Source organism: Ursus maritimus, unplaced genomic scaffold (assembly GCF_017311325.1).
Source record: "Ursus maritimus isolate PB19 unplaced genomic scaffold, ASM1731132v1 scaffold_32, whole genome shotgun sequence".
Taxonomy (NCBI): Eukaryota; Metazoa; Chordata; class Mammalia; order Carnivora; family Ursidae; genus Ursus; species Ursus maritimus.
The window spans coordinates 19269734-19289031 of NW_024425786.1; the positions used below are offsets into that span (position 1 = coordinate 19269734).

A 19298-nucleotide genomic window follows, 5' to 3' on the forward strand; every position below is an offset into this window, starting at 1 on the left:
AGGCACAGACAGGCCTCAGGGGCCCGCTGGTTTCCCACCTCAGAGGGACAGGTCGGAGAGTGCAGGGTCCTCACAACTCCCAAGCCCCAAGGCCTCCTTACACCATGTTGTTAGAGGCAGAGGGAGAAGGGGCTTCTTCATAGATTCGTAAGGCAAAGGCCAGACAGACTGAAATGAGGAATACGGCAGGTGAGCAAGGGGACGTTGGAGCCAGTCTCCCCTCTGTCACCCCTCACTGTGCCTCCCTGCCTTTTCAGAGGCTGGTGGTAGGAAGGCGTTAGCTGAGGATTAGGCCCAAACCCAGCCCCGCCAGGCACCAACCCAGAAGCTGGAAGAGCGGGATCATACTACCCTTACACCTGCTGAGTCTCCATCCTTAAACTGGCTATCTAGTCAGATGGGGGAGGCAGGGGACAGTTCCTTCACACTGAACACAGAGGAGACGTCAGGAGAGGGACCCGCTTTATAACACGGCCAGGGGAGCCCAAGTCCTGGCGGGGCCTGGAGGCACTCAACCCCACCAGCTGCTGGTCCCGTCCATGCCTCAGCTGGCACCTGGCCAGGCAGTTAGTCGGAGGGGCCTTGGCACGCCTGACAGTCCTTCATGTCCTCAGAGTAGTCTTCGATCTGGATGGTCATGGTGTGGAAGTGGAACTTGCCCTGCAGGCGGGTGCTGGCTGCCTTCAGCACAGCCTGGCCATCTGCATTCTGAGCTAGGGGCCAAGAGGACACATCGGAGAGGCACCGGACAACGATTTACTCACTCTCGGGCCCTGGGGAATGACCAGGAGCCTAGCTCGTTCCCCACCCCCAGCAGGACAGGGTACCGGCAATCAGGGAGACCCCCGGTTCCACCCCTGCACTGGCCACCCTCGGGTTCCCACACCTGGCACAATCCCACACAATCCCACAAGAGCAGGGGCAGCCCTGGCTTTGAGGCTGGGAATCTTTGCTCGGCCATCTAGGAGCTGTCAAAGCCCGGGCAAGTGACAGGACCGCCCCACCCCAGCCCCAGCCTCAGTTTCTTCATCTATAAATGGGATTGTGATGACCAAATGAACTAAGGTCTATAAAGGACTCAACATGGGGCCAGGTTCAAAGCAGCCACGTGCTGCAGACATCGAGGTCATCCGGCGCTTCCGGGATGGCCCCAGGCCTCCGGCGGCCTCTGTCCCTCCCCCTGCCCTGAGGATCCTGGCCACTCACCGATGGCAATGTGGACAGACAGCACGGGCTGGGCCACGGTCAGGGCCCAAATGTGCAGGCTGTGCAAGGCTTCCACCCCTTCCACCGACAGCAGCAGATCCCGTACAGCCGTGAAGTCCACACCCTTGGGGGTCCCTGAGGGCGGCGGGGACAGGGACTGAAGAAGCCTGCTCCCTCCCGCCCCTGCTGGTTTCTGCTGTTCAAATGTTGTCTCCTCAGAGAAGAACCCCAGCAGATCCGATGCTGCCCCCACCTCCCCGATGATCTCCACGTTGCCCTTTTGTATTTTCCTCCTCATGCCTGACACTGTCTGAAATGACCTTGTCAGTCAGTCTCTTGCCCGTGTCCCCTCTAAAACGGAAATTCCACGAGCGCGGGAGTCTGTTTTGTCTACCACTGTATCCTCAGTGCCTAGAACACTGCCTGGCCCAGAGCAGGTGCCCAAACACTATTTTTTGGAAGGGAAGAGGGGAACCTGGGGACCCCCGCAGCCACACGGGGCATCAGCATCATCGCTTGTATCTGGGTCCGTCACACTCTTGGGGAAAATGCTCTGACCTGCAGCCAGACATTCCCGCCGACTCCAGATCAGCGGCCAACTTCGGACTGACCGTGGCTGCCCAGAGCCCCACGACCCGAGACCCTGGGGCACAAGAAAGCTGGTGAATGTGGTTAAGACAGGGCGGACCGTTTGCCAGCACTGAGGAAGCCTCCAGAGCCCAGCCACGTGCTCCCGAGGTGGAGGCCTCAGAAAGGAAGGCAGTGAGCTGGAGGGGATTTGAGAGGCTTGTCCAACACCCACCACCTTGTTTTCCTGAGCCTCAGTCTGCCTCCTGTGCAACGGGAGGCAGAATCCTCGTCCCCTCCTCGTCCCTCTCTCTGGCCGAGGGAAGGCAGACGGAGACTGAGGAGGTGTACGGGGGGAGGGGAGGAGCATCCGGTGGTAGAAACACCACCTAGAGTTACCTGACTAGCCAGGGAAGACACACCCCAGCAGGGGAGGGGACACCCTGGGGCTAGAGGGAAGGGAAGGTACGCTCCAGGGGACATTTCTAGGAATAGCCACACCTGAGGGCTCAGCTTGATGCCAAGACTGGCCTGGGGCCCCAGGAGGTTTTCCAGCCTGTGCCAGGCTCCAGACCATGGCTCCCTGACAGCGTGCTGGGACTCCCCTGCCCCTCCCCCCAAACGTTGTTAGTGCTGGATAGCCCAGAGCAAAAGGAGAGCCCCAAGCCCAGGTTACCTTCCATCAGCACCAGGATCACATCTCTCAGGATGGTCAAGGTTGTCCCCAAGACCAGGATGGAGAAGAGGAAGGTGCAGATGGGGTCTACATACTTGTACTCTGGCTACAGAAAGAAGGGAAGGCAGAGCTGTGGTTCAGCACCTAGCACCTCAGCCTCTCTCTCCTTTCCCACCCCGGGCTGAGTCGGGGAGAGGGGCACTCTGCAGAGTGGGCACAAGCCTCACCCTGGCTCTGCCTCCCCATTCTCTGCCTTTCATCCTGTGTCCACAAGAACAGGCAGCACAGATCACAGCTCAGGATAAGGCACAGTCCCTTCCCACCCCTCCTTGCCCAAGGGACTGAAGTGTCAACAAAACTGAAAGGAATCATAGACACCAATGGTCCGACAGCTCATTTTACAGATGGAGAAACTGAGGACCAGCGAGCTCAAAGGACTGTATCACACAGCTAGCAAGGGGTGGAGCCAGACGTCAGCCCCAACGCCTGGCTCTTTCCACTACACCACTCTGCGTCTATGCGACGGGCAAGGCCCAGGCACTGGCAGCACACAGGCCTGGGGGTTTGAATCTGGCTCCACGATTTCCCAGCTGCGTGACACTATCCAAGTCACTGAACCTTTCTGAGCTGCAGAAAACACCATCTGCTCTTCAGGATTGCTGTGAAGATCAGAGTTGCTGACACTTGGTTGGCCCTGGGTAAATGTTCCTTTCCTCTCCGCACACAGCTGGGAGGGAGCTAGAACCTGGAAAGGGCCACGTGTAGAGAGGAGCCCCCGGATCTATACTCTCCTGCCCACCCCCACCCCCAGCCTACCTCCCTCTGTCCCCAGCTCTGACCTTGAAGTATAAAATATAGGCTGCCACCAAGATGCCTATGCTCTGTAGAAAGTCCCCAATCACGTGGATAAAGGCAGCTCGGACACTGGGGTTCTCCTGCGGCTGGCTGCTGTCGTGGCTGTGCCCATGGCCAGACTGGTGAAGAGTCAACCCCATTCTGCAGAAGCAGAGACAAAGCCAAGGGCTCACTGACATGGCAGGTAGAGGCCCCCCAGTAGGGCCGGCCTTCCTGTTAGTCCCCAAACTGCCTGTTCCCTTTGCCTGGTGAGGATCCCCAACCCACCTGGCCTTGGTTCAGAGCGCCACAGGAGAACGGCTCAGCTCCAATGCCAGGCTAGATCTGGGCACAAAGATGCCAAATCTCAGAACAGGAGGGCACCATGGAGGTCATCCCGTTCCCCCCACCCTTTCGCAGAAGGGGAAGCTGAGGCCTAGAGAGGGAAGTGACTTGCCCAAGACCACTGACCAAGGGAGAGGAAGCCCAGAAAGACACCCATGTTCCACACACCCTGCCTCTCACTGACAGCGACTTCAGGCACACCAGCTTGAAAAAGAACTTGGGATTCTGCCCTAGGGACATCTGCCCTTGTAAGAGCTAGACTCACCCCTTCCCATTTCAGGTATGAAGGCTCCTGGTTTATTCACGCACACATACGGGGGGAGGGGCTCTCCATGGCCTCAGCCTATGCCTGAGGCAGGACTGAGGCGTTCCAGGAACCAGAGCTCAGACCACTAGGGAAATTCTGGTCCTGTGGCCGACACATGGCCTCCTTCCACTGAGAGCAGGCACGCAGATATGCGTGTGAAAAGTGGGAGGGAGGACTCACAGGGAACAGAGGCCACACTCACATGATATTCACGGCCACAGCACAGCCCGACGTGATCAGCATGGTCCCCCCTTCGATCTCATAGTCCCCAGAGATTAGCCGCTCCACCGCCAGGAACACCAGCACTCCAGTCACGACCCAGATGGACAGTACAGAGAGCAGGGCTCCCAGGATCTCTGAGAAAGAACCCAACCCCCAATACCCATCTTAGCATGGGGCCCTAAGACTGAGGAGGCCTCCCCATCCCTCCATGATCCCCCCCTGCCCCCTCCCTGCGAAGTCAGGGCCTGGATCCACTGGGCTCTGCCGAAGGTATGGCCGGCATGGTCAAACCTTACCTCACCACTCATCAGAGTACGTCAGAGCTAGAAGGAACTGCAGAAGTCACCTGGTCAACCCTTTCGTTTTACATGTAAAGAAACTGACTTATTAAAATATATACCTATTGCTCGGCTGACAAACTGAGGCTTCTGAGGAGACTGGGCCATCTCCCACCAAGAGGAAAATGACAATGCGGCCCAGAGACGCACTAAAGGGGCCTTAAAGCCTCTATCTTCCAGAATGCTTTGCTGACCTTCCCCTGCCCAGGAAATTATTCCATATGGAATTATGTGCCGTTAATGCCACAGTCATTTGTTCTTGAAGTCTGGCCATTTCATTTCTTAGGAAGGTGAACTCTCCTTTCCCTGCAGACTGGAAATTCCCAGAGGACAGGGGACCAGAGCTTCTCTGTCAGCCTGGGAGCTGCCAGAGGACAGAAGCCAAAACTGACATCCTCTTCCCCGACCCCAGTCACCCTCCGGGCCTCACTCACTACTGCAGCCACCAAAGAACCCACGTCTTGACCCGCTCCCTCTTCCAACCCCATTCCCACCCCCACCAGGGTCCTCACCAGCTCGCTGCCAGCCGAAGTTCATAGTCTTGGTGGCTGGTCGAGAGGACATCCAGAGAGAAAAGAGGCTCACGAGCATGCTGGCAAAGTCAGTGAGCAAGTGGGCTGCGTCGGTCATGACTGCCAAACTGTGAGCTAGGTACCCACCTGCAGGGGCATGACCAGAGAGATGGAGGGGGCTTGTCAGCTCCCCGTGGAGCCAACTTCCCAGACTGTGTGTGCAGCAGGGAAACCAGGGGCTCTGGAGAAAGACCACGGATTTAGGACCTCTCCACCCATTAGCTATGTAACCATGAGCAAGTGACTTTCTCTGAGCCTCACCCTCTTATCTGTGAAATGGGACTGACAAGATCTACTTAGAGGGTGATTGTGAAAATCAAGTTCAAATAGGGCTTGGAAAGCATAGGAGGCAGTCAGTAAATGCTCTTTCCTTCTAGGCATTCAGGCCGTCCCTTAACACGCTGGTTGTGCGTGATCTTGGGCAAATTACTTAACCTTAACGTGCCTCGGTTTCATCATCTGTAAAATAAGAATGACAACACCCACATGACAGTACAAGCTTGTAGTGAGGACTGGATGAGATAACCTGTAAAAGTCTCAGCATTAGTGAATGTTCAATAAATGGGGCTATTAGTAGTTTCTTTTTAATTAAGTCGGCTCCACACCCAATGTGGGGCTTGAACTCAGGACCCTGACTGAGGTCAAGCGGCGCATGCTCTACTGACTGAGCGAGGCAGATGCCCCGGGGCTATTAGTGTTAATATTACTGGGAACATCCTGGAGAAAAGCCTTTTGGATCATGAGACTATGCATGCACCCAATTTCATTTAATTAGCACAAAAGTTCTTACCAACGACTTCCCCAATCATGAACACCAGGCAGATGGCAGAGGCCACATAAAGCTGTCGCCGGGCCCGCTCCTTCTTGGGGTCCAAGTGACTGCCAGGACCCTTCTGGGCATGACAGTAATGATTACTCTCAGTGACTAGCTCAATGGCCTGCAAGTCCAGGCCAGATGGGGGCAGAGGGATCCAGCCAGTCCCCTCCTGCCACAGAGATCCCGTGTAAGACCTGGCCAGAGAGGATGGGAGAGGGCGGACTCAGTTCTGAGTTGAGGGCAGGGAGGGCTGACTCCAGTCCTCTCTCTCTATGGGGCCTTGGCAAACGTTCCCATTCCAATTCAAAGAATAGCTAAGGGCACTCCAAGCTCCACAGTCCCTGAAGAGTGACCAGAAACTCGTGTTTGGAGTGGGGTGCTGGGGAAATGACCAGTCCAGGAGTCTTGGGGGCTTGGCCCAGGGTGTTCCCTCCTCCCCCACCCGGGGCAAAGACGGAGGAGGCAAAGACCTTGGGCACTGGCCAAGGGGCAGGGCCAGTGCAGCCAAGCACGGAGAAGGAACAGAGCTCAGGCTCAGGGAGAAGGGCAGACGCCCCTCTTGCGCACCCGGGGACACAGGGCCTCCCAGGGCGGGGCTGCCCGGGGGCAAAGTGTCGGGCCACGGGCGGGGCTCCAGGCATGCGACTGCCCACTAGCGGGCAGGGGTCAGGATCTGTGCTCAGCTGCGGGGGGGCGGGGGGGGATGATCCCCCTGCCCAAGCTCGATTTTCCCCTTTCCCTCCCCTCCCCCCGCCCCCCTCTGTGCGGTCCCAGTTCAAGCCGCCGGCAAAACCGTCCACTGTAAACGGCAAACCAGGAGGTGCGCCCGATGCCGCTCAAATCCCCGCTGCTCCGCAGGCTCTCGCCTTACCGGACTCCGGGCCTGGCGTCCACCAGATGCTGCTTCTCGGTGGGCTCCATGCGGCCCCGCGCGCCCGGCGCTCGGTCCGGGAAGCCGCGTGCGGCCGCCGCGCCCAATGCGCCCTGGAAGTTGCGCGCGGGACGCTGCGCAGCGCGCGCCCACCTGCACGGAGGGCCCCGCGCGCCGCTCCCGCCGCCCCTGCGCCCGCGCCTCTCGTCCGCCCGCTGCTTCGCGGGGCAGCTCCCGCCCGGGCCGCGCTGGGGCAGTCCCGCTGCCGCTCCGGCCACTCCAGCCGGTCCGTGCCCGCCGCTGCGCGCTGCGCCCCGCGCCCTCCCGCTTTATCCGGCCCCTGCCACCCCGTGTGAAGCGGATCGCTGCGCGTCGTGTGCAAAAGTCCGCTGGGAAGAGGGAGGGGAGGCCGGCTGCAAAGGATTCCCTGGCGCTGCCCCCGAGCACCCCGTGTCTAGTGCCCCTGGGGCCCCAGGAGCCGGCCGCGCGTGACTTAGGACTGGACGACGGCTGCGCTCACTCTCCCCGCGCGCCTGGCCGCATCCCGCCGAGGCGTTCTCGGACCTCGGTTTGTGGAAAGCTGCTCCGGGTCCCCTGAGAGCAGGAATGTGGCTCCTGAGGCTGGTTGTGTCTTCCCCTCAGGCTGGAGACTCCCGAGGTTGGCTGCGTTCTTCCGCTCAGGCTAGGGGGTCCCCTGGGGGTGGGATATGCCTGCCCTCGGGCTGGGGCAGGAGCCCTGCTTAGGACCGGCTGAGACTGATTGTCCCATCCTAGCCACCCAAGCAGCGCCAGTTCCTGCCCTCCCGCGCGCTCCGATTACTATTTGGAGTCGCTTTATCTCCGCCCCTACGTAGAGCAGTGTGGCCCTTCAGCAGCAGTCACCATCCGCAAAGAACAGACACCACCCCCCCTCCCTTCCCTGCCCTGCAACAGCTCACAGAAGCCCCCCGAAGGTGCTGTACGTGGTGTTCCACGAGAGAAGCTGGCCTGTCTGTGTTGGCTTGGTGCCCCACCCACTTTAAGCTGCGTCTTCTCACAGCTGTTCGGGGGCCGGGTGGCGGGGGCGGTCAGGACCTTATGGCCTAGCCTTATGGATGGACTCTGATAGGGGCCCATTATATAGAAAGAACTTTGGACTGCTGACCTCTCTGCCCAGTCACTCCATCATCCCCCATGCCCTTGGTCTAGGGGACCATGGCTTGGCTATGTCCCTTCACATAGACAAGTGTCTAAAGTGCAAGCCACTTGCCCACACCACTGGGGTTAAAGAGGGTTCCTTCAGTCTCTCCCTGACAAGAGTCATTTTATTTGCAGACCAGGTGCAAGGAGTGAGGGTGGCAGCACCATGCCTACCAAGATTGGGTACCCACTGAGTGCTTTTCCACCGCCTCTGGACTCCGAGTGTGAAAAACATTTACCTTAAGCGTTGTGGTTTTCCGGGTATAGTCTAAGAATTCCGTTACCTGGGAAAAGTGTTAAAATGCAGGTTCCCAAAATGCTGCATCAAACCAACTCAATCAGAATCTTGTAACTTGGGGGCTCCTGGGTGGCCAAGTCGGTTAAGTGTGCCCTCGGGGTCATGTTCCCAGGACCCTGGGATCAAGCCCCGAATTGGGCTCCTGCTCCTCGAGGGGTCTGTTTGTCCCTCTCCCTCTGCTCCTCCCCCCAATTGCGTGCTCTCTCTTTCAAATTAATTAATTAAGATTTTTAAAAAAGAATCTTATAACTTATTTGATGGCAAAATGTTTATGCTTTAAAAAGTATATTTTTATGTCCCTCATTTCTTTCAATGCAGAGTACATTGTAAGTTCTCAATAAACGCAGATTTACAAATCGAGTTCAGATGGATATATTCATTTTATAAAGAACTTTTATGTCAGATTTCCTTTAAATTAATACTTTCCAAGATGCACTTTAATTGATTTGCAAGAGTTTGACCAGTCAAGACTTTGATATAGTGCTAGGCCCGCTTATATTATTATATACCTGGCTCCAGAGATTGCCAGGAGGCCTACATGAATGGCCTAGCAGTTCTCAGACCTCAACCTGAGGAATTTTATTTTAAAAATATAGAGTCCAGGGGCGCCTGGGTGGCTCAGTCTGCTAAGCATCCAACTCTTGATTTCAGCTGGGGTCCTGATCTCAGGGTTGTGGGATCGGCCCCATGTTGGGCTCCACGGTCAGCACGGTCTGCTGGACATTCTCTCTTCCCCCTTGCCCTCCGCCCCTCCCCCACTCCAGCGTGTGTGCTCCCCTTCTCTCTCAAATAAATAAATCTTTTTTAAAAAAATAAAAGTACCTTTATTTAAAGTATCAAAAGATAAAATGATACGATATCTGGGATTTGCCCCCAAAGAATCCCAGTGCGGGAAGTGGGTAACGGTAGAGAAGAAACAAATGTGTCAAAAACTGTTGAAACTGACTGATGGGTACTTTATACTATTTGCTCTACCTTTCCATATGTTTGAAATTTTCCCAAATTAAAGTTTAGAGAAAACCAAACCTTTTCTGGTGATTCTAATGCAGCAGGCTATGGAACCATATTGAAGATTTATTGGAATAACCCCTTCGAAGCGTTCCCCTCTTACAGCATGATCTTAAAGGAAGTCTTTGATCGAGAACCCTTCATAGTATGGGGCGCCTGGGTGGCTCAGTCGTTAAGCGTCTGCCTTCGGCTCAGGGCGTGATCCCGGCGTTCTGGGATCAAGTCCCACATCGGGCTCCTCCGCTGGGAGCCTGGTTCTTCCTCTCCCACTCCCCCTGCTCGTGTTCCCTCTCTGACTGGCTGTCTCTCTCTGTCAAAATAAATAAATAAAATCTTTAAAAAAAAAAAAAAAAGAACCCTTCATAGTAGGTGTTCTGGTTTGCGAGGACAAGCCGAGCCCTTTGTGTGGCAAAGTAGAGACCCTCCCATTTGCAATCTAGAAATACCTCCCTGGGATTAAAACGTTGACGACTAGCTTTGACTGCCTTCCCTCTTCTCTCTGATAAGTGACAAGATAGTGGACTGCTACGCCTGTTTCTCACGTTATCAGCAACCTGGAGAAGAAATCTGGAGGCCGAATGTGGACAGGTTGTAATTCTGATTCTTATGATTTCAAAATGATGAAAACCTCTCTCTTTCTGGCTTCAAATGCCTTCGATCTGCTATAGGAAGGTACTTCAGGCCTATAAAAAAAAAGCAAGTGTGTGATCATCAAAAAAAGGCACGATAATGGCTACCTCCAAGGAGGGGGCCACACGGGGGCTTCCGGGGGCTGTCAGTGTTCTTTTTCTCGACTCGCACAGTAGCAACACAGAATTTCATTATGTGGCAGCTTATTAAACTCTACAGCTTGTTTTCTTTCCTTGTGTGTAACATATCACACAATTTGTGTAGAGGCTGCTTTCAGACAAACAGGCTTGAGCGATGGAATGTAGGAAGGGCTCCCAGCAACCACCTGGCTGAATACAGACGGGCCCATCAAAATATCCATAGGCCCGAACCAGCCAATGGGCTACTTACAACGAGGCACGGCTACCAGAAAAGGGGAAGATTCCATACATCAGCACGCCTCCTCGTCTTCCCCCTTTAGAAACAGCTGCCACCCCCTGCCTCCCTGCGGGCAGGCTCTCCTCTGCTGTCCGCCCTCTGCTCCCTTCCAGGCGTATTCAGTAAACTTCTATCTCCTTTGTTCTGCCTCAGGTGAAGTCTTGTCACCGCTTGGGCCACCAGCTTCCACCCAATCAGTAGCCCCACATTTGAGGGGCCCTCATCTGATCAGGAGAGACACCCATGTAGACACCACATTTCGTGGCCCGTACGGGGAGACTTTGTGGCCTCCCCACCCAACACGCATCTAGGGGAAGCCTGCCCAAGGAGCTTTTGCAGGTCTGGCACTTTCCCTGGATTCTCCGGGAATTTCTCAGGACTTTCCCCTCAGCGGACCAACTCTAGCATTCCTTGGGCACCTGACAACTTCTTGCGAGGTTCCTGCTCAGTGAGGATCCAAAGCCCCGAGGGGGAACCAGCTGGACCACCCTGGCCCTGAAGGGTGAGAGATTTCCCCTTCTGCCCTTGGGAGGGACCCTTCTCTTAGACCTTTCAGCCCCGCTTCAGTCTAACCCGAGTACCTCCCAGACAACTGAGGGCCCGTGGCCAGGACGGCTCCCTGGTGTGGTCTAAAGGTCTGAGGGCGAACAGGTCAGACTGTCGGGCCTGTGAGGAAGGAGCCCTTTCCTCTGCTGTCTCACTCCCTCCTGAGGTCTGCTGCCAAAGTCCAGCACAATTGGCTGCTCCCCCAGAGAATCCCCCATGTTAGGGACTCGGTTGGGACCCTTTCTTGATGCTGGCTCTCAGCTACCTCCCTTCTTACAGCCTCTGCCCCTTTACCTCTGTTAGCTCGGGGCCCAGCTGCCATCTTGATCTGCGGGCAAACCTGCTCCCACGCACCTGAGTGGTCAGTCCTCCCCCTCCTTTTTCCCACCCGGTCTGGCCAAACAGCATCAGGCTTTAGCTGAGACCACAGGAAGTGCCATGCCATTTGCTGCTACCCCTTTCTGTGGTGGGACACCACCCAAAGGGTCAGTTGCCTCATGTAGGTCCAGTCTTTTCTCAGCTCAGCAGAGCCACAGACTGAAATGGCGACCTCAAGTAGGATCTCCATTCTCTTTGGCGAGGGCACCCCCTTGGGAATCGGCAGCCAGTCTTTCGCACAATGGGACCCCCTCTACTCCTTTGGGCTGTATTCTTAGAAGCTGGAACAGATTTGATAAACTCCCAGATCAAGAGATATGGCCCTCCCAAGGACCTCTTTCTTATAATACTATTTTCCCGCTTGACCTCCTTTGCTGAACTCCAAATGGTGGGAAGTCCCGTACGTATCTTGCTCGGTTTCATGGCCCTAAATCAGGACCTCGACCTAAGAGCGTCTTACAGAATGTGTCTGACTGCTACCTGCTGACATACCGGATGCTTCATCTCTTCTGCCTCCCTCTCCTCCTCCTGTTCCAGCCCCACCTTGGGTGCCGCCTAGGTTAACAGGTTCCTGTACCGTCCACGGTGCCTCCTGGGCCATTGGCTCCTCTTCTACCCTTGCCGTCAGGGAGTGAAGAGCAGCCCCTTGGACTTACACTGCCCACTTCAGATTTCCCCACCAGTGCCCCAGTGAAAAACCAACAATGGGGAACAAATTGATTGACTTTTAAGTGAACCCAAGTGGAACATAAGTCTGTATTTAAAGTAATTGAAACTTTCATTCTGCCAAGGTTTGCTGAAGGTCAAATAAGCTCGTGTACTCTGTTGCAATTTGTCGGCAAAACGACGACTTCAAATGACGGTTAATTTTTCTGTCTCAAAGTGTTCATGGGTAGTTGTTCAGATAGTCTTTGGGAACCTGAAACTTTACAGTTTTGCTTGGATGATAAATTGGGTTGAATTCATGGACATCTAGGTCTTTTCCAAATAGAAAGGAGGGCGAAAGCATTGATCACTGAACATAGGTGTGTGGTTTTGACTTCTTATTGCTGAGGAACTAAGGATATTTGAGCGTTGAAGAATATGCTTTGTGCTTAATTGATTCATAAATTTGCCATCTAAAGAGCTGTGGTGTAGCAATTCAAAATTGGCCACTACCTAGCTTGTACTGGAGACTAAGGATCCTAAGAGTTCAAAATTCTGCTAAATGTATTTAAGAATGATGGAAATAAGGGAAGCAACTCTGTAAGCAGGAAAGTAAGAGATGTGTAAGAAAGATGTAAGAAAAAAAAAAAAGAAAGATGTAAGGAACAGAAACACATTTTTGTTGAAGGAAAAACGGAATTTTGTCCTAAAATGAAACTGGTTATTTGGAGAGAAATGGCTTGGGACAAAATCTGAACGCAAAAGAAAGTTGTGGAAGGTGTATGAAGGGGAATCTTTGGAAAGGAATTTTATGTGTTATCAGGACAAACTAAGATTGAAATGAATGAATTTTAAAAGTATGCTGGTATAAGATTGAAATTCTGCTTTCTCTCTGTTAAAAAGACTAAGTTTTCTTGGATTGTTGGTCCGCTCTTGATAAGAAAATGTAAACAAAGTTGTTTTTTCTTTTCTTGGTCTGCCCAGAAAAACCAGTTTCTATGTTTTGTCTTTCACAGGTCTTTGATGATCTGAAATCTTATCTAGGCACGTGCTTTGAAACTTTCTAAAGTTTTTAACAAACTTCCCTGAGATTGGACGTGTCCCAGAAATAACTGAATTTCCTTGTCAATTGCATCATGATGAACTCTCACGTCAGATCATCACAACGTCCGTGTCGGAGTTCTTCGTCATTTATAGTTATTGTTCTGATGCTCTTGTGAAATGTGTTTCATCTTCAAGGAGGTTCATAAAAAGGGCTTTTGACAAATACAGGTATTTGATATCTTTAAGATCATAAAACTGAAATGAGTAAGAATTTCCAGAGCTAACGAAAAGCTGCATTCAAATCGAACAAAACTTAGTAACATGGAACTAAATGAACTGAGGAAAATGATTATAGTTTTTGTGACTCCTGTTTAAAAATTGCTGACGCTCGGGGCGCCTGGGTGGCTCAGTCGTTAAGCGTCTGCCTTCGGCTCAGGGCGTGATCCTGGCGTTCTGGGATCGAGCCCCATATCAGGCTCTTCCACTGGGAGCCTGCTTCTTCCTCTCCCACTCCCCCTGCTTGTGTTCCCTCTCTCGCTGGCTCTCTCTCTTTCTCTCTCTCTCTCAAATGAATGAATAAAATCTTAAAAAAAAATTGCTGGCTCTCTTGGGCCACCTGGGTGGCTCAGTTGGTTAAGCATCTGCCTTCGACTTAGGTCATGATCCCAGGATCCTGGGATCCTGGAGTTCTGGGATCAAGCCCTGGTCAGGCTTCCTGCTCATCAAGGAGTCTGCTTCTCCTTCTCCCTCTGCCGTTACCCCTGCTCATGCTCTCTCTCTCTCTCAAATAAGTAAATAAAATCTTGGGGGGAAAAAATGCTGGTTCTCTAATGTTTGCTCTTCCAGATTAAGGAAAGTTTCTCCTAAGATATTTTTACTTTTTGCACACACACACACACACAAGGGGGGGGGGCAGAGAGGGGGAAAGAACCTTAAGCAGGCCTGATCCAATGCAGGGCTGGATCTCACGTCCCCAAGATCATGAACTGAGCTAAAATCAAGAGTCAGAAACTCAACCGTCTGAGCCACCCAGGTACCCTGAAGCATTGAACTTTTCTCTATCTGAACCTTCTGAAATTCAAAAAGTCTCAGTGAGTATTCTTTCATTCATGGCAATCATGGTTATTTTCATAAGTTCAATAAAAATCTGTTCTCCTTGTAACTGGACACCATTGGGAACCCTGGTTATTTTACAAAGGCATTGACTGGTGTCACTTTTGAGAGAGACCTGCACAGACTCAGATATCACCAGACAGCCTGAAGGAGCTGAGATTGACTTTATGAACCATGAAGCCAATAAAACCCCTTGAAAATGTTGACCTGATACCTTGCTTACAGGGCTCCCAGCAGCCTCACCAGGTGAGTAAAGAATGTCACTTCCTGCAGGTGCAGGAGCCTCAGGACATTTTGGGGACCCCGAGCAGAGGAATTTGCCCAAATCCACAGGTATTGAAGGCATGACTGATGGCAAGTATTTGGTCTTGGCTTCTGGCCTAGAGAGGCTACTAAAAGTTCAATTGAGATTCCTTATAAAGAATTCCAGCAAAGCAAATTTTAAAAGATCTATTATGATCAATCACTATTCTTGCTGACCCTCTGCAAATGATTAGGTCAGGTTTGTTAAAATTGGACTTGTTTTCCAAACGAGTTATTCTTGATTTGCTTATCTCTGGAAATAAGGGTGATTTCAAAGAGGGGCGCCTGGGTGGCTCAGTTGGTTAAGCCGCTGCCTTTGGCTCGGGTCCTGATCCCAGAGTCCTGGGATCAAGCCCCACATCGGGCTCCGGCCCCACATCGGGCTCCTTGCTCAGTGGGGAGCCTGCTTCTTCCTCTGCCTGCCGCTCCCCCTACTTGTGCTTCCCCCCCTTGTGTCAAATAAATAAATAAAATCTTTTTTTTTTAAAAAGGGTGATTTCAGAGAGAAAAATTATGTTTTAATAGCACACCTTTGTGGATGTTAAATTCTAGTTCTGCTTGTCTTTGAATGCTTGTTGGCCTGAGCTAGACAACTGGAGGTAAACTTCAGAGAAATTGCCACAATTGCTCAGGTATAGACAATCTTTGTGCTTGTTATCCTGTGGAGATAATAACAGGACCCCATGGACCTATGATTATTTGAACAACTGGAAAATGGAATGGATTCCCCAACAATTATATAACTCAACCAGCACCTTGACCAATTCTGTGTGGCTGGGATGACAAAATGGCTCCTTAAAAGCCGGAGTGTACCCCACTCCATGTGGTTAACTGTGGACTTGTGGAGATAACGGATGCGGCCACTTTCCTTATGATTGGACTGGATGATACACTTCCAGATACCCATATTCCCAGACAAGTCTTCTCCCGCTTGCCAGTGATTCCTCATAATTAGGATATTGTTAAGGCCGGACCTCAGACAAAGAGGGCTTCCTGATGGTTTTATCCCTTCGCCACATTTGTCCCAAGAACTACCTCTAATGATATAAAATTGCAAATAGAGGCTTTAACTAAGCACGCAACAGCCGTCTTTAACCAAACCCAACTTGTAGTCACCCACAAATTCAAAAGGTAGCCCTCCAAAACTGAATGGCCCTTGTTATCCTGACTGCGCTCAAGCAGGAACCTATACTTTACTAAAACAGAGTGTTATGTATATACTCCAAACGACGAAATGTGACAGGGTTACTAACTGACATAAATACTCAAACTGGTGCTTTAAAAGATCTCTCTCTCTCCTGTAATGATTGGTTAAACTGGACTGGAGACTTTTGTCAACTATCAAAGGACTCTTAGTTGGGCTTCTTTTTCTTTTTGTTATTCTAATTACACAGTCTGTTTTATCCCTAGGGTAAACGGTCTCCGCCACTAATGACGATCAAAACCAGTAGGGTCCAAATCCTGACCCCTCTTTCTCAGGTAACATACGTCCAAAACTTACTTCCAGGGATTGAGTATACCTTAAGCCTCTGCAGGACAAAAAGCCACTTGAACCTGTCTGGACCTGGCCCCGTCGAATTCCTTGACCACTCCAACAGCAGAAAAACTTCACGGCTTCTCACCATGGATCCACCTTTCCAGAATCAAGACTGCCCCAGCCCTAGATGTGGAGCCCTCCTCTAAGTACAGCTGTTGGCGATCTACACCTGTTACTCACACAAGACCAGCGATACACACCTAGAGGCCTAGAGACCCAGGAGTCCGACCCATTGCTAATCCCTACTCTCTTCCCTTCAATCATTCTATGATATGGTCTTAGAAAACTCCCTAAATACTTTCCTCCTGAAACTCTCACCATTTCTCCTTCCCAATTCCAAGACTTCATTCTTTTTTTTTTTAAGATTTTATTTATTTATTTGAGAGAGAGAGAGGGAGGGTGAAAGAGAGCAGGAGAGGGGAGAGGGTCAGAGGGAGAAGCAAACTCCCCTCTGAGCAGGGAGCCCAATATGGGACTCGATCCCAGGACTCCGGAATCAAAACCTGGGCCAAAGGCAGATGCCTACCAACTGAGCCACCCAGGTGCCCCCCAAGACTTCATTCTTGACCTTTCCCTTCAGGGTGACCTCTCCAAATTTACTTGGTCAGAAATCATAACTTACCTGGAGCTTCCCCCCCACCCCCCACAATACAATCCTCACCCCTTTTTGGGCTAAGCTTTGTCTTCCTCATAGTAACCTTCTTTTGGTTTCCTCCTTCTGGGACCACGCAATGCAAGGATGGTTTTCCTGGAAAGAAACCTGTTCGTGGCTATCCTAACGCCTTCCCTCCTTAGGACCCCTGGCCTCAATACTCCTGCTCCTAATTACTGGTCCCCCTCTTTTTAATCTCTTTCTTAAATTTGTCACTTCTAGAATGCAACAATTCCATATCTGAATGATGGCTCAACAGGAATTCCAGCCCATACCACGGGAGGGTCCCCTCCCCCAAATCCCATGGACCTGGCCACCAAGGAATTCCACTCAAATCGCCTATCAGCACGTTAATCTAATACCATGCTCCGGTCTATAACTGACAGAACCCCTGACGGACTGACAAGTTTAGGTAGGGACGTCTCTGTGTCCCTCATTCAGCAGGAAGAAGCTACTGAAGACGAGACCTCGGCCCAAATGCCAAAGATTTGTCATTGTCCATCTGTCAGGGGGGGAAGGTAGAGGCTGCTTTTAGGCAAATAGGCTTAAACAATAGAATGTAGGAGGGGCTCCCAGCAACCACCTGGCTGAATACAGACGGGCCCATCAAAATATCCATAGGCCCGTACTAGCCAATGGGCTACTTACAACGAGGCACGGCTACCAGAAAAGGGGAAGATTCCATACATCAGCATGCCTCCTCGTGTCCCCCCTTTAGAAACAGCTGCCACCCCCTGCCTCCGTGCAGACAGCCTCTCCTCTGCCGTCTGCCCTCTGCTCCCTTCCAGGCGTATTCAGTAAACTTCTATCTCCTTTGTTCCGCCTCAGGTGAATTTTTTTTTTTTTAAGTAGAAAAAAAAAAAAAGAGTCACATGCCCTATCAACTGAGCCAGCCAGGCGTCCCGCCTCAGGTGAATTCTTGTCACCGCCCTCACTACTGACTTCCACCCAATCAGACACCCCGCATTTGGGGGCCCTCATTTCTCAAGAAAGACACCCCATTTAGACACCACAATTGGTAAATAATAATAATAATAATAATATAATAATAATAATAACTTGACAAAGGACTAGAAATGAGAGAAAATTTTGAAAATTCAAAGTTAGGGACTGAGTGAGCCTTGGAAAAACTCCCAGAAGTGAAAATGGGCAGAGGTGTGATGGGTCGAAAGCACTATCATAAAGTGAGCTCCACAGGACACTAGTTCTGGACGATGTCACACGAATGAATAAGCTGGGAAATGCTGGGTTAAATACTCAATCCACCAAAAAATATCAAGAGGCAGTATTTCAAACACCATGAACTAGATGGACCAATCATTGTCTAAGGTTATGGCAGGACTGCTCAGAGCCCTTACCTTGCTGCTGTGCTCTGAATGTCGAAAAAATGGGACAGACTGCAGTGTTCCTCAACGATCTACGTTCGCAGCGGCTCAGACCCGGTCACGTGCCTCCTTGGATCCGCTCGGCCTCACCTCTCTGCTGGCCCCTTGGCTCCTTGTTCACGGAGGCCCTGGATGCTACGTCGGCCTTGGTCTTTGCCTTATCCATCCCCTAGCACTGGTGGCTGGCTCGGCCTGCCCTGCATGAAGTCTGGAATTAACACTCTGGGAGGTGGACTTCGATCCTGAGACAGAGACGAAATTCCCTCCCTTCTTCCCTCCGATGAACTGCTTTGAGCGGTGTTGCATTCTTTATGACTTGCTAGAAATATCTCCCATGACTGAACAAGCAGCTGGGGGCGGGGGGAGGGGAGGGGTTCTCTTGGTGAAGCTGTAGCCAGCTCAGTAATGCCCACGTCACATTTGCTTCCCTCCTTTCCTGTCCCGCTGCCACTTCCCTTCCCTCTGGCCGCCCTGGGATCGCCCCGAGGCTACAGCATTGAAGCTTTGCTTCAGTCTCAGTGTTCTGGAGAACCAGAAAACAAGGCATTGAAGCTGTTTCTTGGGGACTCCCTCTCAGGGCCAGTTTTCCACTGCGCTCCCATTGGGAAATGCGAGTTTAAAGAACTTCTTCTTTGGCGGAATGGAAACCGGGCCTGCAACACACTTCCCATCAGACCTTCTGTCCATCCGCTCTGAGTTCTTCCCAGAACAACAGGCTGAATGAAACCCCAGCTCTTTGGGTAATAACAGAAAGAGAGCGCTGTGCATTTATTGAAACAACATGTAACACAAACTCAGTTGCCATCCCCTATGTCAGGGATCGGCATTGACACCTGCACGGTACAGTATCCCTATCCCTTTCTCGGCCTGTGAGTGCTACCCAGCCCTCCCTCCCAGGAAAGGAAGAGGGCAGCTTTGTCAGGCTGGCTTCCCTCCCCTCTTTCTAACAATAGCCGGTCACACAATGACCAGGCATTATCATACAAAAGTTCCTTTACAAAAAGCACCAATTGGCATACATATACAAGTATATACAAAAATCACATTTAAAAAATGTACAAAATATTCCATTTTGCACCAACGTAGAAAAGTGTCCTGTGTGGTTGTTTCAAGCACGTTTCCAATTCTGGTTCAGTGGCTGCTGGACACAGCAGTGGGGGTCCTACTGCTAGTTCCTGCTCTCTGAGCAGGGAGAAGACACACCTTCCCTTTGCCCCTCCAGGGGCCCCGACCCCTCCCACCCTGGGCCTGTCACCAAGGCAGCTGGGCCCATCCCCACCCTCCCCAGTCTCTCTGCATTCAGAAGGTCTCTCCCTCATCCAGCTCCTTACTGGTGTCCTGCAAGGTAGAGACAAAGAAACACAAGGTGAGACAGGGCACGTGGCGGGGGGGGGGGGGGGGGGGGGGG

General features: G+C 52.0%; 1 protein-coding gene and 1 long non-coding RNA gene across 2 annotated transcripts; both read right to left on the reverse strand.

Moving 5' to 3' along the window:
* Positions 1–373: 373 nt before the first annotated feature.
* On the reverse strand, positions 374–6805 carry SLC30A2 (solute carrier family 30 member 2). Its single transcript, XM_040645558.1, has 8 exons — positions 6756–6805; positions 5858–6078; positions 5008–5154; positions 4138–4291; positions 3289–3445; positions 2450–2555; positions 1207–1341; positions 374–713 (listed from the first exon to the last, which is right to left on the reverse strand). Exons 1-8 carry the CDS (start codon positions 6803–6805, stop codon positions 568–570), a joined length of 1116 nt encoding a protein of 371 aa, XP_040501492.1. The 3' UTR covers positions 374–567.
* A 2490-nt stretch (positions 6806–9295) lies between these two features.
* LOC121099825 lies at positions 9296–18201 on the reverse strand. Its single transcript, XR_005831569.1, has 2 exons — positions 17864–18201; positions 9296–9923 (listed from the first exon to the last, which is right to left on the reverse strand). It is a non-coding gene; the product is annotated as an uncharacterized LOC121099825 (long non-coding RNA).
* Between the last annotated feature and the right edge of the window lie 1097 nt (positions 18202–19298).

Coding starts and splice junctions, on each gene's coding strand:
- SLC30A2 (XM_040645558.1), bottom strand. CDS start 6,805: ATGGAGCCCACCGAGAAGCAGCATCTGGTGGACGCCAGGCCCGGAGTC. Junction 3,446..4,137: donor GCTGTGGCCGTGAATATCAT/GTGAGTGTGGCC, acceptor CTGCTTCTGCAG/AATGGGGTTGACTCTTCACC. Junction 714..1,206: donor GTCTGTCCACATTGCCATCG/GTGAGTGGCCAG, acceptor CTTGGCCCCTAG/CTCAGAATGCAGATGGCCAG.